This window comes from Talpa occidentalis, unplaced genomic scaffold, assembly GCF_014898055.3.
Source record: "Talpa occidentalis isolate TD23 unplaced genomic scaffold, MPIMG_talOcc4v2.1 talOcc4.2, whole genome shotgun sequence".
NCBI classification, from domain to species: domain Eukaryota; kingdom Metazoa; phylum Chordata; class Mammalia; order Eulipotyphla; family Talpidae; genus Talpa; species Talpa occidentalis.
The window spans coordinates 40,108,052-40,125,335 of record NW_023602073.1 but is presented as its reverse complement, the minus strand read 5'-3'; the positions used below and the strand labels follow the sequence as shown (position 1 = coordinate 40,125,335).

The 17,284-nt window shown below is 46.9% G+C and overlaps 1 protein-coding gene and 1 long non-coding RNA gene across 3 annotated transcripts; both read right to left on the bottom strand.

Annotated features, from left to right (window-relative positions):
- Positions 1 to 1,241: 1,241 nt before the first annotated feature.
- Positions 1,242 to 4,713, bottom strand: LOC119252067 (patr class I histocompatibility antigen, A-2 alpha chain-like). 2 transcript variants are annotated; one of them, XM_054698187.1, is made up of 7 exons: positions 4,409 to 4,713; positions 3,819 to 4,097; positions 3,405 to 3,680; positions 2,102 to 2,377; positions 1,862 to 1,981; positions 1,552 to 1,653; positions 1,242 to 1,421 (listed from the first exon to the last, which is right to left on the bottom strand). In XM_054698187.1, the coding sequence occupies exons 1-7, from the start codon at positions 4,470 to 4,472 to the stop codon at positions 1,405 to 1,407; spliced, it is 1,134 nt and encodes a 377-aa protein (XP_054554162.1). In that variant the 5' UTR covers positions 4,473 to 4,713; the 3' UTR covers positions 1,242 to 1,404. The 2 variants fall into 2 exon arrangements, with proteins under 2 accessions (XP_054554162.1, XP_037375179.1); XM_037519282.2 differs by having other exon boundaries at positions 1,552 to 1,584.
- Positions 4,714 to 4,986: 273 nt separating this feature from the next.
- LOC129146307 (uncharacterized) lies at positions 4,987 to 11,392 on the bottom strand. Its single transcript, XR_008552869.1, has 3 exons — positions 11,179 to 11,392; positions 6,494 to 6,535; positions 4,987 to 5,942 (listed from the first exon to the last, which is right to left on the bottom strand). It is a non-coding gene; the product is annotated as an uncharacterized LOC129146307 (long non-coding RNA).
- Positions 11,393 to 17,284: the final 5,892 nt, after the last annotated feature.

Sequence of the window (17,284 nt, the reverse complement as noted above, 5' to 3'; positions counted from 1 at the left end):
TCTTTATCCCCTCACCTGCCGTTGGGTACTTATGTAGTCTCCATTGCTTGATTATGGTAGACAGTGCTGCAGTGACCAGAGGAGGCACATATTCCTCGGAATTAGCATTTTACGTTCTTTGGATAAATACCAAGGAATGGAATGCTTGACCATGGGACAGGTCTATTTTGAATATTTTGAGGAAACTTCATTTGTTTTCCATTGGGGCAGGACCAATGTGCTATCCATTGAAAAGAGAGGTTCCAGGTTACCGCCCCACCCAAGGAAATGTGGGGCTGAGCAGGGATGAGAAGCTAAGGAAGAGGAGAAAAACGTGGATTGAGATGAGGAAAGAAGACTGGAGGAGGCAGATGGAGCAGAGAGACATGTGAAGAAGCAGCCAGGCTTGTTCCTCAGGCTTGGACTTGTGCCAGGGAATTGGGGACACAGAAAGAGACACATGAAAGAGACAAAGACTTGGGTGAGAGTCCCATGGAGACGCTGACAATGGCAGCTGTTGTCTTGATGTGGATTTTGATTTTGCTCTTTTCCTTCAGACTTGCCTGGCCCCTCCTGCCCCTGTCCCATGGGTCTCTACCAGTAGGTGCCTTACCCTTGTGGCAGGCGTTCGGGCCCAGTGGGCCTGCTTTGGGCCAACCCTGTTTCGCTGGGCATTTACCCAACATCCCAGTCAGACAGTATCTGCTCAAAACCAATTAGCAATTTATCTTTTCTTTTCTAAAAAAATATATCCATGCTTCTGTCTGGACAATAATGCTTGTTTTCATGCCAGTAAAGGAGTTCAGTCACAGAGTGGGGGGAAACATTTGCATATTACTAAAGTGATAAAGGACTGTATCAAGAATTTACAAATAATGCTTAAAACTCAATAATCAGCAAGATATAACCCAATTTTAATAAGGACAAAAAAACAGTGTTATAAATATAGCAAAAAAAAAAAATTGACTTCCAGGCCTCCCTTGGTGGCACTGGTGGTTGAGCACAGCACTGTGAGGCTGTCCGCAGCCTCTGCAGAGTAGGTTAGATCCCGGCCGGCGGGCGAGAATCCCACATGGTGCAGCAGACCTCTGCCGCTGCTCCCCTCAGCAGTGTATTTCATCAGTCTGCCTGTTCTTTTCCCCACTCTGTCTTTGGTGAATCTTATCACCTCCCGTGCATCTGGCCTGTACCCCAGTTCTTGTATGCATGAATAAATAAATCTTTCATTTATTATATTTTATTTATTATTATTTATAGACATAGCAGCTTATGTAGACATAGAAAAATAAAAATATGAACAAATGCTCAATATCACAGTTAAGAACAACAGTGACACCATCACCCTGCTGTCCACGGTGTGCACAACAGGAGCCTCATCAGGTTCATTGCAAAAGATCTTTAGGGGCTGAGAGACACATCAGAGCCCTAGGCACTGTCGCTGCCTGGTTGAGAACAAAACAGAACCTGGTCAGAGATGAGATCACAGGAGGGACTGATGAGAGTGACTCCTCCATGGAGTCCATTTACACTGTCCCCAGGGGCTCAGGGATCAAACCCCTGATCCACACTTACCTGAGGCCTCAGTGGAGCTTCCTCCTTGTCCTCCTGTGGGAAGAAGCATCATGGGAGACCAGGGAGCAGTCAGATCAGAAGATCTAAAGGAATCTTTTAATCCTGCACAACAGGAAGTTTTCAGAACTGGGACTAAAGACCCAGGTCAGGACTGAGAAAAATGAAGAAAGGAGGCGAGGGGGGACTGGACCAAATGCCCTCTGGGCAACACACATGTGTGTGGATGGTACTTCCCATTAACCAGGCAGGGCAAGTTCTCATTGGGACATGAAAGCCCCCAGTGGACAAGATCCCCCACTCCCTTCCCTACCTGAGTGCTTCTTCCTCCACATCACAGCTGCAGCCACCGCAGCTCCAGTGAGCACAGCTCCAAGGAGAACCAGGCCAGCAATGATGCCCACAGTGAGGATGGAGGACTGAGAAGGGGGCACTGGAAGGGAAGGGAAGATCATACCCTGAGCTCCAGACCTTATCCTGACCCTCTGAAGGGCTCCAGAAGGGCTCCTGATGGCCCTGAGAACAACCTCACTGCCCACATCCTCCTCCTTACCCCATCTCAGGACTTGGGGCTCCAGCAGACCTTCATGCTGCACGTGGCACGTGTATCTCTGCTCCTCTCCAAAAGGCACCACCACAGCTGCCCACTTCTGGAAGGTTCCATCTCCTCCAGGCCTGGTCTCCACCAGCTCCATCTTCTGGGTCAGGTCCTCCCCATTTCGCTGCCAGGTCAGGGTGATGTCCGCAGGGTAGAAGCCCAGGGCCCAGCACCTCAGGGTTACCTCAAACTCAGAGGTGGGGTGGTGGGTCACACGTGTCCTTGGGGGATCTGAGGTGGTAAATCAGAAAACTCACTTTGTGTTTCCTCCATGGACACTGAGGAATCCTCGTGAGACCATCCTCACAATGGACAAGACAACTGGTGTGGCAGGAATGACAGGGGTGAAGGATGTCCTGAGCAAACTCCATACAGGCTTTGTGGACTCCACCCCCACGACAATGGGAACTACAAAACCCACGATCACCAAAGGGAAGGTTGGGAGGACCCGAGGGTGGAGTTAAGCAACTAGGCTCTCCCTTTGGGTATTTAACTGGTCATGTGGCCAGGAGCGTCTGGCTTGGCCACGAGGCGTGCAAGGTTTTCGCCACCTCTGTGGGTCACTGGAATCCCAGGTCAGCGGAACGGGTAGGACGTATTTACGAACTTATCTCCCTCTTTTTCTCCCTGAGTTATTCATTTCCCATTTCCCCTCCCTGTGTAAATAAACCTTTTATCAACCTTTTGTGTGTGTCTGCAGTTTAGCATTCATACGTCACCTTTAAGTGCGCAGGTGAGGACCACAGTCAGGAAACCCCATTTTATATTGGGGTTTGCCCTGTAACAGCTAGAAGCATAAAATGTAAAAAACAGGCTAATCTGGGGAATCTGTGAGATTCTCCTATTCCTTAGAAAGTTCTAGAATGAGGATGTAAACCCAGGGTAGGATGAAGCAGAGGGAGTGGAACACAGACTTTTTATTCCTGACCTGGGTGGAAGGTGAATGACACAGAAAAGCAGGAATCACATAACTGAAAATGTTCTCAGACCAGAAACAAGACTGAGAGAGAAACTCGTGGTTCTCAAACAGGCCCCTGGTCAAAAGGACCCGGTGACGTGTGGTGTCAGGGACTGTCTGTCTTTCTCAGGAGAGACGGGATCCCTTCACTGTCCTTCAGGAGAAGCCGGAGTCTCTGGGAGTCTCTCTAGTGCAGAACATGAAACCCAGGGGAGCCCCCCTCTCGGGACTAGAGAGAGGACTCATTTCCCGCAGTGACTCCAGGCAGGGGGGGACCGGGAGCCTCCAGGCCCCTCTTACCCGTGCGCTGCAGAGTCTCCTTCCCGTACTTCAGGCATGTGTGCAGCAACGTCAAGTACCTGCCCTCCAAATAGTTCCTGAATCTCTCTGCCTCACCCTGGGCCTCCCACTGGCGCCGGGTGATCTGAGCGGCCGTGTCCGCTGCAGTCCAGGAGCGCAGGTCCGGGTTCAGGGCGATGTAATCAGCGCCATCGTAGGCGAACTGTCTGTACCCGCGGAGGAGGCGCCCGTCGGGCCCCACGTCGCAGCCAGACATCCTCTGGAAGGTGTGAGAGCCTGTCCAGAATGAAACGGGGTGAAAGTCCCGTGGGCTGTTCCCGGGCAATTGCAGAGAAGCCTGGAGGGGGAGACCCTGAGCGACCCCCGTCCGTGGGGATGGGGGTGCTGACCCGGCCCGGACCCGCACCAGCTCACCGGTCTCGCTCTGGTTGTAGAGGCCGCGCAAGATGTGCAGCTGCTCTCGGTACCACAGTGCGTGGCCCCTTAGGATCAGTGTGTCCTCGACCCGCTCCTCCTGCTTCTCCTGCTCCACCTGCTTTGCCCAGGGCGTCAGGGACTCCAAGCTCTGGCCCGGGGAGTCGCTGTCGAAGCGGTCGAACTGCGTGTCGTCCACGTAGCCCACGGAGATGAAGCGGGGCTCCCCGAGGCCGGGCCGGGACATCGCGGTGTGGAAAAACCTCAGGGAGTGGGGGCCTGGGGGCGGGAGGGGAGACCCGGGATATTCTTCTCCCCTTCCCCTTCGGGGCTCGAGTCCCAGGGGGCGCCCACGAGACAGAAAGTGGGTGAAAGACGAGTGAGAGTGAAAAGCGGCTGCGGGACGAAATGGCCGGGACTCGGGGGGCCAGAGGAGGCTGGGGTCTCGGGGGACGGAAAGGGGCCAGGACGGGGCGGGGCCGAGGTGGGGGGACAACTAGGGCGGCGGCGAGGTCGCGCCTTTCCCACGCCCGCCCGCGCCCTCGCTCCCGCCTCTGGGAGCGCCCTGTCCCCTCCCGACCCGCACTCACCCGCCCGGGTCTCCCTCGGGGCCGCGGCCACCGCGAGCAGGAGCAGGAGGGCTGCGCCCCCCATCCCCCAGGACGTGCCCCCACCCGGGCTGGGGAGACGGAGTCCCGGCGGGTGGGTGGGGGCTTTGGAACGGGAGCCGCGGGGCTGCTGATTGGCTGCTCTGGAGCCCTCCAGGCAATGGGGATGAGCCCTGGGGTGAGTCACCAGTATCCAGGAAGGAGGACCCGACACAGGTTGTGAGACGTGAAACTGGGGACAGGAGGAAGCCCTGACAGTCACCTTCCAGCGCCCTGGAGACTGAGACCTTGGGAACCACACCCGAGATCCCTCCTCTCCTGCACCAAGACCTTTGTCACACTGTTGCCTCCCTGAATCCAGGCCCAGGAACTGGGTCAGCGATTCTCAAACATTTTTCTTTCAGGATGTCTCTACAGTCTCACAAATTATTACGGATCCCACGTATAATTTTTTTATGTGGGTTATAGCTTTAAAAATTTACTTTACTGGAATAAAACCTTTCAAAAAGATGTTATTACTTCTTTACTTTAGAATATTAATAACCAATGTATGCTAACAAAGCATTTTTCTAAAGATTTATTTATTATGCATACAAGAGCTGGGGTGCAGGCCAGACATGCTTGGGATGAGAGGATTCACCAGAGTCAAAAACTTCCCATGAGGTCCCCAATCAACAAAAGTATAATTCCCTGAATTTAACAATTTTCCTTTTAATCCATGGCACTGATTCCAAAAAGTAGGGGAATATGTATAATTCTTATATGAAATTTGTCGACAAACCAGCTTATTACCTCGTGCCTTGGACATTGTGTTCACTTCAGTAAAATTAAAAGAAAGAGCAACATACATATCCATAAGCGTATGAACCTGCGAGCCTGATTGATCATCGATTTTAATAGGAGGAGCAGTATTAACCCAGGTCTGTGGGGCAATGGGTGTGCAAGGTGTACACCAACACAGGGGAAGGTGTTCATATCCTAAGGTAAAATCAAAACTACGCTCCTCCTCATCAGGACGAGAAGATTCCTCTTTTGACCATGGCCCAGGCATATGTTGAGTGTCGTTGGCGAAATCGACAGGCCCAATGTGCCCCCTTTCTACCACCTGTAACAATGGGGGATATGGAATACATGCCAAATATACATGTGTTTAGTTGGCACCTACGGCAGAGGCACAAGTGATGACTGCCACCATAGCAAGGAACATATTTTCCCGGGTTATTGGAGCTCCCTGTTTGCGGAGAACTCATTCACCATTCACCGTGGTTGCTGAGTGCCTTGACACTGCCCCATGCAATGGGAGCAACAGGACTATTGGTGACCTTCTTTTTCTTTATAACAAAAGACGGGCCCTGCTCTGGATTAATGGCTTCTGTGTCTCCCACAGAAGTGGCTGAGGAGACGCTGGAGGGTCTCCCATGGTGATTTCGTCTGGAGTCTGGGGCAGTCTCTTGGAGGGCCGGGATCCCGGGCAGGATGAGCGGAAGAGGTGTCCATATTGTTTCGGAGGATCCATCTAGAATGACAGAAGCATAGCCTTTTCCCTTTAAAATCATGACCCCCGCTTCCCACACATTTGTTCCTGGGGTTTTTACCCATACTGGTTCTTGCATGCTACGTGCTGGTTGAGTAGCAAAATGTTTATTGCTGCACTTTTACCCCCCTGTGGTAAATTCAGAAAATTTAAAGTAAAAAGAGCTGATAACAGGGTTTCTTGTATCCATCGATGCCATCCTCCATGTACCCCTTTTCTGTTTATAGTTAAAGAGGAAAGCAGTGTTTTTAAGTTATGGTGAGAGCATTCAACAATGGCTTGGCCGCGAGGGTTGTAAGGAACACCAGTAAGAAGGAGAATTTTTCTACCGTGATCCCAATTTTATCTAACAGTACGTAAAATATTTGTGAACTAAATTTACTTTTAGACCAATTTACCTATTTTTGCATAAAATCACAGACAGAATAACCAAACAGCAATTTTTGCTGGCTTTGCTAAAATACTCCACATAGGATCAGAGTGAACTCTTAAAATCCAGTCCATACAGGCTTTAAAAACAAAGTTGGTCTCACCAGACTCCACCGGGGTTTTTTCTTTTTTCGGGTTGGCCAGTCCTGTCGATGGAGGCAAGCTTTTTAATTATTTTTGGAGGTCTCCGAAACCCTACAAACAAAACTAGTTTTTCTACTTATTGGTTCAGCTCTAGGTCAACTCCCTGGAAGAATTTTACTCAAAGCTACACAAAATGTAAATACAAGTTAGCTGAAACAGTAAAAATCAAAAGTTGTATCAATTTGAATCAATTGAGGCCTTTTCTTCGTATTTTTTTTTAATACAGGCATGTTTTATTTATTCATTTAATTGTTTGTTTGTTTGTTTTGTTTATACATGCACTGGGTACAGTCAGAAGCGCGGGAGGGTGAGAGAATTCACCAGAGCCAGAGCAGGGAGCAGAGCAGGCAGAAGGACCGAAGTACACTGCTGAGGGGAGCAGCGGGCGGCAGGAGAGGCCTGTGCGCCATGTGGGACCCTCCTCTGGTGGCCAGGGAGCAGCCGGGGATCGAACCGGCACCGCATAGGCCGCAGGCAGCTTCGCAACCCAGAGCTCAACCGCTGCACCACCGGGGAGGTCCTTCTTCATATTTTTTTTTAGAAACAATTTCTGCAGACATCAAACCATTGAAGTATATAATATTGCAAGGCAACGATAACCATTGACAATTTACGTACATAAGAGGTACTGAAAGATTTTGTTTTAGAAAACCAATGTTAACATTTTTGTACATATCAGAGTTTTACCATTTTCCCAAGTGACAATGCTTCCCTTTTAGCATAACTTTATTAAGTATACCATATAGGACAAATTTATCTAGTGCCTTTCCCAGGAGGAAAAGAAGAAATTTTGTGGAGTGTCTCTGAAGCTCTACTAAGATTCCACAAAATTTCCTTTAATCGATCAAATGACAGGCTAACAAATTTTACTTTAATTTAGTTTTTTTGGGAAGCTTTGTCATAAATATTAGAAAACAGCAACAACAACCATATTTATCTCCATGAAAGTTTCGACCCTAAGTATAATATTGACAGTCAAATCATAACCTTTAATTTTCATCTCAAAAACCTTAGTAATTCTTCAGACACTAAAAGACTTTTATGGGGCCTCCCCTGGTGGCGCAGCCCGTTGAGCACCACACTGTGAAGCTGTCCGTAGCCTTTGCAGCGATGGTTCGATCCCGGCCAGCTGGTGAGGGTCCCAATTGGGCGGCAGACCTCTCCTGTCGCGCCCGCTGCTGCCCTCAGCAGTGTATTTCGTTAGTCTGCCTGTTCTGTTCACTGCTCTGTCTCTGGTGAATCCTCTCACCTCCCACACATCTGGTCTGTACCCCGGTTGTTATATAAAATAAATAAACAGGGCCTCCCCGGTGGCGCAGTGGTTGAGCGCTGGGTTGCAAAGCTGCCCCCAGCCTCTACAGTGCCGCTTCAATCCCCGGCTGCTCCCCGGCCACCGGAGGAGAGTCCCAAATAGCACGCAGACCTCTCCTGCCGCCTGCTGCTCCCCTCAGCAGTGTACTTCGGTCCTTCTGCCTGCTCTGCTCCCCGCTCTGGCTCTGGTGAATTCTCTCACCCTCCTGCGATTCTGACTGTACCCAGTGCATGTATAAACAAAACAAACAAACAAACAAATAAATAAATAAAACATGCCTCTATTAAAAAAATAATTAAAAATAAATAAATAAACAAATACATAAACAAATCTAAAAAAAAAAGTCATTTATGTACCCAATATCATTAACCCAGACAAGAGCCAAGATTATACTCAGTGCTAGTTTATAAGTACATATTTTGAAACAACCCATTATATTAACCAAAAATTATTTCAGCTGATGTGTTCCCAAAACACTAAAATAATATAAATAATTTGAGTATACAAAATTTCTTTTCCTAAAATTCCTTTCTCATATCTTTAACACTTTCCTTAGCTTTGTTACTTTTAACTCTTTTTTTTTTTTAATTTCTTTTTTAGCTCTTCAACATTTGCTTTAACACTCATTACTTTACTTTTAGGACCATTAAAATATCTATTTTTAATATATTTTTTTCTTTGTAAACACACATTTCACTTTACATTGATTTAGGATTGTCACATCTTTTGTTAGCAGTCAGGCATTATCATACATTATAATTATGTCATCTCTTTGGACTGGATGACTTAAACGTGAACACACAAGGTAATATGACATTAGAATTTTCAGCTTTCACAAATAGGTGCAAAAAGTACACCTGAAAGTTTAGTTGTAACTTTAGTTTCTGTTATGACTGGAATTCCATTTTGCACAGCTGTTAATAAAACAATGGCACATGCCAAGGTTTTTCTAGGCTGGCTAATAATTAAACAAGTATTAGGCAAATTAATAAAAACAAAAAAAAATCAAAGCAACATATAGATACTATGTACATTTTTCACTTACAGCAGGAAAGACAAAAGTACCTTTTATACCAGAAATTTCTTTTAAAATAAACACATTTAAACAAAGTAAATTATTAATACTTAACATAACTTTAAGGCATATATGCTTTGTATTATATCATAAACTTTGAACTAGTTCTTGTTTATCAAAAATTTTTTTGATCTCGATCTCAAGATTTGTTTCTATGAGAATTTATATAGGCGCCGTTTATAGTTAGTCCTCCAGAGATAAAAAACAAAACAAAACAAAACACAAAGACAGACACAAACAGACACAGAGATCTCTTGATATACATTTAAAATTTTGGCCAGGTGTATATATTTTAAGAGATAGTTATTTTATCAATATTTGTGAAGACACTGAGAAACCTGTTAATGATTTAATTTTAGTTTTATAACAACTCTTTTAGATAAACCATATTTTAAACTTGTATTTTTAAGAGTGAGTCTGGCTTTAAAGAAACTGTGCACAGAGAATTTACATTAGTATTTTAAGGCCAGAAAAAAAAATAGGAAAAAAAATTTCTTTAAAATAGTAAAAGAACCTTTATAAAACATCTCAAACAACCTAGTTTTTCAGATGCCTTAGCTTTTTATTTATGTTTAATATTCTCTTTTACCGGGCCTCCCCGGTGGCACAGCGGTTGAGCACTGGGTTGTGAAGCTGCCCGCAGCCTCTGCAGAGCCAGTTCAGTTCCCGGCCGCTGGGCGATGGTCCCACATGGCGCTTAGACCCCTCCTGCTGCCCGTTGCTGCCCTCAGCAGTGTACTTCGTTGGTCTGCCTGTTCTGCGCCCCACTTTGGCTCTGGTGAATTCTCTCACCCTCCCACGCTTCTGACTGTACCCAGTACTTGTATAAATAAATAAATAAATCTTAAAAAAAATTCTCCTTTACCAAATTTTTTCTATACACTTTTATATTAAGAAGGTTTTTAATGAGTTAAAATCTAAAAACTTTACATAGAATAAGTGTTTAATCTTAATTATTACCACAGACCTTGAGCTCGAGACCACAACAGTCACAGCAGTTTTTACTAACTTTTTAGATAAGAAATTTTTTTTTTAAGATTTATTTATTTATTTATTTATACAAGCACTGGGTACAGTCAGAAGCACAGGAGGGTGAGAGAATTCACCAGAGCCAGAGCAGGATGCAGAGCAGGCAGAAGGACCGAAGTGAACTGCTGCGGGGAGCAGCAGGCGGCAGGAGAAGTCTGCGCGCCATGTGGGACCCTCCTCCGGTGGCTGGGGAGCAGCCAGGGATCGAACCGGCACCGCAGAGTCTGCGGGCAGCTTTGCAACCCAGAGCTCAACCGCTGCACCACCGGGGAGGTCCAAGAACAAGCATATTTTTAAGACAAAAAAGAACACTATTATCTGAGGGCAGGAGAATAGGTAAATTTTTACAGTCTGTCCATTTTTAGGCTTTTATCAAAATCTGAGGTTTAGAATTTAGCTGTATTAACACTTTATATTTTACCAGGTATATTAGTTTTAACAAGAAGCTTAACCTTTTACAGGTCCAAAAAGTAAATTTAAAAGCTCTTATTCAACCAATAAGCATTCTGTATAGCTTGCTAGCAAGTCCAAAGTAACTCAGCAGTTTTTACCTTAGACAATCTAGACTTTAAATCAGAAAAACACAGTGAAATAGAAGTTTTTTCGTAGAATGAACCAAATAGTTTTTTAAGATAGACAAAAGGAAAGTCCAGTCCCCCACAACAGGAAGGCAGTGGAGACCTGCCAGTGATCCCAACACCAGAGAAAAAGTTCAGGCAGCTGCTTGTTGAGACCAGGGGCAGCCGCCACCTGTCCGCCACAGTGGGTTTATTCTATTTTAATAAAAACCTTTTAGTCATATTATAGTCATATAGTATCATATAGTCATATTTAACCATTTTTCTACCACTTTAACAATTGTGAATGAACTTTGAATACTATTATTTAGAAATATCTTTTTTATTTTTCTTAAAAAGAACAAATGGCAAAATTCTAGCAGGGAGAAACCTGGCCTCCTTGCCAAATAATTAACAGGAAATGCTTGAAGCATTTCTTCTTCCATTTATAAGACCATGTCACCTTATTTCTTATTTGTTCTCTAGTTTCTATATCAAAAGTACTAGTATCAGGAAACCAAGGATTATATTCGGTAACAACCTATAAATAGTCAAGAATTTGAGAGAGTGGGACTTTTGCTCCCTTTTCAGCTAATAAATGTTTCCACAAAGAAGCGAAAGTAGAAAGACGAGAAGAGAGCCCCATGCTGTATTTTCCCCTTGTTTACTCACCACCTTTTGCAAACTTTCACCGCCACCATCGTCACCTCGTCACTTTAGTGGTAGGTTCCCTTCAGGTCCCTGTTCTGGCGCCACTTGTGGACTTCTGGTGAGTCCTGGACCTGGGACACGACGGGGAGGGAAATCAGACACGGGGGACTGTCATGTCCAGCCTGCAGTGAATCTTTATTGTCTTCGTGCTCGTTATATACTTTCTCAGGGTGCATTAGGCATAACATCAAAGCGTACCATAGAGTGACAGCTTCAATGATTAACTATTTTACTTTGCTACTGATATCTGCCTACTCCTGAATTTTAAGTGCCAGGTGGTCAACTCCTATACGTCATCTGATTGCTCATTAGCTAGAGCAGAGAGTTTTGCTCCTAATTGGTTTTTGGCTGTGGAATACTGAGGCATGACTCTACACAGGTCAATTTCCAGGCACTCAACACCAGTCCGGTCACTCAGAGGTTTTCTTCTGAGACGCGTGTGTTTTCACATGCCTTAGGGACTCAGGTCAAGGACCTTCTGCTCACTGTGCGGGGTCTCTCCCAACAAGATTCATATTAAAAAATGGTTCTACAAGTTGCCCTGTGTCTGTCCTCCACTGTATCCACATCCAGGGCTTGTGGTGCAGGAAACTGCCTCAGCCCACAAGGACCTGAGCTCAGACGGCTTCACAGCACAGATGCTCTCTAGGAGCCTCCTCTGTGTGGTCCTGAGTCACGTGATGAGATGCTGATGTCACGGTGCTTCTGTGATGGGAGAGACTTTCATAGGCCTTGGGTGGGAGGGAGTTTATTTATCATGTGGGAAGAAAGGAAATAATTAGTGTTCAGAAGGTCTATTGTGTTGGTTTTCAATTTTACACAAATTTTCTGATACACAGGAGGGGAGACAGCTCCCCCCCCAATAACCCCCTGTGTGTCTGACTTGCTGGCTCTTCCTTGTGAGGAGAATAAAGAAGAAGGGACATGCCATGTCAGAGAGTCAGGCTCACAGGGGCTGAGACTTCCTGCCCGGGTTCCCCTCAGCTAAGGGGATACCCACAGGACAAGGAACTGAGGGTTTTCTCCAGGAGCCACATGCAGGAGCTCTGAGGCAGGTCCTTCCATGCTGATTACGGCTGTTCAGATCCACCAACATCTCGTCCCCATCGCAGCCTCGTGGGATCCAAAGCTGAAGCCTCTAAGTGAGGCCCCTCCTGCTGCCTCCCCTCCACAGATGCCAGATATTCGTGGTTGAGCTGCTAAGTTTGAAGTGACTTGGCACAAACCAGTAAAAAATTAAGGCGATAAAGTGATCAGTGGCTGTTTTCTTGCAAGAAACAGTGGAGGCCAGAGTAGCTCATCTGACAGTCAAGGTCCTGATAGCAATGAGCTGTCAGACAAGGAATCCATATCCCCTGAAAGTGTCCTTCAAAATAAACGCGATTTTAAAAAATTATTTCTACTGTTTTTAGAGTCCATTTAATTTTGCTGTTCATTTATTTTTCACACCATCTCCAGAGTGGTGTCTGCAGGAACAGAGGGGAACAGCAGCCTGGAGCTGTGAATGGGGCTGACTCTGACCCGCCTGTAGGAAGTGGGGCCCTGGAGCCCCAGAATCAGCCCTCAGGACTGGTCCTCCAGGGTGGCCCAGGCCTTGCTCTGCCCTCCTCTTGGGTCCCTGAATCTCCCTGACATCCCAGCATTCGAGAGCTTAGTGGGGATGTTCTGGATAAGGAGGGCAGCCTCCCTTTAACTGTCTGTCTCCCCCATCTCTCTGCCATCTGCGGTATCAGGACAAAACATGTAAAACCTTTAATGGAAAGGATCTTTACTACAATCAGTGTGCAATAAAGAAAAAGGAAAGAATAAAGTTTCCAATCAAGCATCCAAAGTCACCATCCCTCTGTGGGTAAATGTTCAGCCAAACAGGGTTGGTCCAAGCAGGGGTGAAAACCTGTCACAGTCTAAAGCCCCTCCTGGTGGGACCCAGAGAAAAGGGTGGACGGGGCTGACAAGTGTGGAAGGAAAAAAGCAAAATCGAGGTAGAAGCTGCCATTGCAACCTCCGCATGGATTTCTCACCCATGTCTGTGTCACCCAGTCCAAGGCCAAGAAGCAAGTGCAGCTTCTTCACGTGTCTCTGCCCCATGTGCCTCCCCCAGGTCTCCTTCTGGCTCCATCCTGCTTCCTCCCACCTCAGCCTCCTCTCCATCTTCCCTCCCTGCTCAGCTTCACCCCCCTTGGGTGGGGCAGGGAACCCAGACCTTCCCCTGGGGACCTTCCTGTTACAGTCCTCTCCGTCACCAGCATGTGCGTGTGTGTGGGTGACACCAGCCCTGCAAGGACAGGCAAGGTCCCGGATGTGCGCAGTTCCCTGGGCAGTTACAGGCCAGCACTGCTACATCCCCCCAGGGGAGACAGATGCTTCAGCCCCCCAGTGACAGCCCGTGTCACCCACACAGACCTTCCCCCTCAGTGTTCCCCGTGCTGCCCCTTTCCTGCCTGGTCCTCTCTGGCTCCCCCTGCACCCCTCTCCACTGCTGTCCCTTAAAGTCCCCATTTCCATCCTCTGCTCTCTTTTCCAGGAGCCTCCCCATCCTCCTAGCCAGTGCCCTGGGGGCTCTCCTAGGCCCTCCCCTCCTCCAAGGATGGAGAATATCAGGTGATTCCCAGGAGGAGGGGCTTTCGTCCTTGGAAGCAGAGGCAGAAACAAATTACAGGGACCCTGGAATCTAAGTTTCCATGCCAAGAGACTGAGGCGACCTTTATATTTAGGGATTTGCCCAGAACCTAGGGGCCAGTTGTTATGTCCCAGAGACCACCAGACACAAAACATGGGGATGCTTAAACTGACGCAGACTTGGGCGCCCCCTTGTGTGCAGATCCCTGTCCTGCCGCTGGGGGCCCAGGGAGCCTGGGGAGGGCCTGGCTGAGCAGGAGAAAGGGCGGCTCTGGGCTCCTGTGCTCAGCCCTGTGGCCACACGGGGGCGCTGCCGCGCTGCTCCGGATTCTGGGGGAGCCGCCAGGATGGGGCGGGGGCTGAGGTGGGCACAGCTGGGGATGCCTGAGGGCGGCGTCCTGGGGTGAGATGCTCTGTGAGGTGAGATCCTCTGTCAGAGCAGCAGGGCTAGAGGAGAGGAGACTCCGGAGCCTGCCCTGTGTGTGAGGTTTCCGTCTTTTCTCCCAGAACCCCTCTCTCCAGTCCCTGGATAACAAGACCTGGGAAAACTGGAAAGTGGATCATTTTTTTCCATCTACAGCCTATTTAGTATTGAGGACATTAAAAAAAAAAATAACATTTAACGAATACTGTTAAATTTACAGAAAAGTTGCAAAGGTAGTACAGTTCTTGTTTATCCCACACCATTTCCACTTTAACATCTTACATGACTAAAGTTGTCATTTTTTTTTTTTACACCTAATGAAGCAATGTTGACACAATCACCAAACTCCATGCTTAATTTCTGTGAATAGTTTCACAGAATCTTGGGCTCTCTCCTCGCCTTCTGGGATACCTATAACTCCTTTTTTTTTTTTAAGATTTATTTATTTATGCGTACAAGAACTGGGGTACAGGCCAGAGGTGAAAGGATTCACCAGAGACAGAGTGGGGAGCAGAACAGGCAGACTGAGTGAAATTCATTGCTGAGTCAGGAGAGGTCTGCTGTGCCATGTGGGTAGCTCCCTGGCTGGGGATAGAACTCCTGCTGTAGTGGCTGCTGATAGCTTCATAGGTTGTGTCTTTTTTTTTTTTTAAATAGAGGCATGTTTTATTTATTTGTTTATTTATTTGTTTGTTTTGTTTATACATGCACTGGGTAGAGTCAGAAGCGGGGGAGGGTGAGAGAATTTACCAGAGCCAGAGCGGGGAGCACAGCAGGCAGTAGGACCGAAGTACACTGCTGAGGGGAGCAGCAGGCGGCAGGAGAGGTCTGCACGCCATGCGGGACCCTCCTCCGGTGGCCGGGGAGCAGCTGGGGATCGAACCGGCGCCGCAGAGGCCGCGGGCAGCTTCGCAACCCAGCGCTCAACCGTTGCGCCACCGGGGAGGCCCCATAGGTTGTGTCTTAACCCCTTGCACCACTAGGGAGATCTGATACCTATAACTTTTTTTTAAAAGATTTATTTATTTATGCATACAAGAGCTCGATGCAGGCCAGAGATGCAGGGGCTGAGAAGATTCACCAGAGTGGGGAGCAGAACAGGCAGATCCACTGAAATACACTGCTGAGGGGAGCAGCGGGCAAGACAGGAGGGGTCTGCTGAGCCATGTGGGCAGTTCCCTGGCCGGCCAGGGATTGAACTCGTGCCACAGAGGCTGTGGATTGCTTCATAGCGCAGTGCTTAACCTCATGCGCCACCAGGGATGCTCTGATACCTATAACTCTTATGTTTCATTTCCTCATGGTGTCAGATAGTTCTCGAAGTGTTTCTTCATTCTTTTTCCTTTGGACATATCTTTCCTTTTCTTTTTTGGTTCTTTTTATTTTGTTCTTCTATTTCATCAGTTCTGTTTTTGTTGCTTTTCTCAGAGTTCTAAATTTAGCTCCTCCACTCATTTTTTCATCCCCTGTGCTTCCTTCATTTCCTTCTGTCAGGTCTCAATTTCATTCTTCAATTCATACATTATATTTCTCATATCTTTCTTTTCCTTTTCATCTTCTTTATTTTTTTTTAATCAAGACAATTTTAAATTGTTTATCTGGCAGGCCGTCGAGTTCTTCCACGTCATTGTTGTTGAGTTCTGGTGGCTGTTTTTTTTGTGGTGTGTCCTTCCCCCGAGGGCTTCTTGGTTATTTGTATTTTCCCTTCTCCCTGTTGTTTTGTTTTCTAATTTGTTCTATGCATGGGGACACTGTGCCGCTGGTTCTGGTAGGCCTCGCTTTTGGGTGCTCCTTCTGGGATTTGGGAACGGGTGGCCAGACCAAGTCCAGCTCTGCTACAGTGGACTCCACAAGGGTAGTGATGTGGTGGAAGATCTCCTCCCTCTGTATTTACTCATTTTCAGAAGGGAATCCTGGGGGTCCCTGATTTCCAACACTAGTGCAGGGGCTGCACTTCCCAGTGCCCACAGTTCACCTTGATGGCGATCTCTCCCTGTCTCTTCTAAGTCCAAAAGGGTGTGTGGGGCCTACAGCAGCCTTGCTAGGCATGCAGGGTCTCCTGCTGGCCTTTGTTTGTAGGGCCCCCCTCCTCTCAGCTCCAGAGGGGAATCCTGAGGTCCCTGACTTCCAACAACAATGGTGCAGGGGCTACACTCTCCCGGTCTTACACTATTTTTCATTTAAATTTTTTTTCACTATTTGTTTTATTTGCATTTTCTCTGATATTATCCTTTTTGAGTTCATTCATTTTCTCCATTACTTATGTACATCTGTTATTGAAGCCCTGTATTTTCTTATTTGTTGTTAATATTTTGATGCTGATTCTAAATATAACAGTATCATATTTTCTCAGTCTTTATTCTGTTCCTGATTTACATCATGCATTTTTTGTTTAAGTTCAGTGGTGTTATAACTGTTCACTTGAGCTCCTCTTCAGGCAGATGCCACAGTCTGCTGGATGGAGGCTTCTCTCAGGGTTTTGGTTGTTGTTTGCTCCAGCATTTGTGATTTGTTCTTCTGTATCTTCACTATAGTGTTTATATCAGGGACCAGGGCTAAACTGCAGGCTGCCACCTTTGCACCTGTTCGGGTGACGGGAGAACTGTTACTGACAAGGAGTAATAGGGGGAAGGACCCAGGGCAGGAGGACTGAAGAATCAGCTCCAGTGAGTGTCAAGGACTCAAGCTTCCTCCTGTGCTGTAGGTACCAGAGTTGTGGGGAGGGGTCCACAGTGATCCCCTCCTCTAGGGCAACTCCTCACCCTAAATATCTTGAATAGACTTATGCTAACCTCAGCCCCTATGCTAAGTTTGGGAACTTAATTCAGCACTGGACACAAACTGAGCTTTTCTGTGCACAGCTTTCTCGTGGGTTACTTTCTCCTGGGTTAAAATCCAGTTGATATTAAATACCATCTAGCGGATGTGTTTAGTTGTGGGTTTTTCCCCCCCAGGTTTTATTTATTTGTTTGTTTATTTATTTATTTATTTATTAAAGATTTTATTTATTTATTTATACAAGCA

What these genes read in the sequence shown, in the direction of transcription:
- LOC119252067 (XM_054698187.1), bottom strand. Translation starts at nt 4,472, where the DNA reads ATGGGGGGCGCAGCCCTCCTGCTCCTGCTCGCGGTGGCCGCGGCCCCG. An exon ending in CTACAACCAGAGCGAGACCG is followed by an intron (nt 3,681 to 3,818) that starts GTGAGCTGGTGC and finishes CATTCTGGACAG; the next exon opens with GCTCTCACACCTTCCAGAGG. An exon ending in GCCCCAAGTCCTGAGATGGG is followed by an intron (nt 1,982 to 2,101) that starts GTAAGGAGGAGG and finishes CTTCCCTTCCAG; the next exon opens with TGCCCCCTTCTCAGTCCTCC.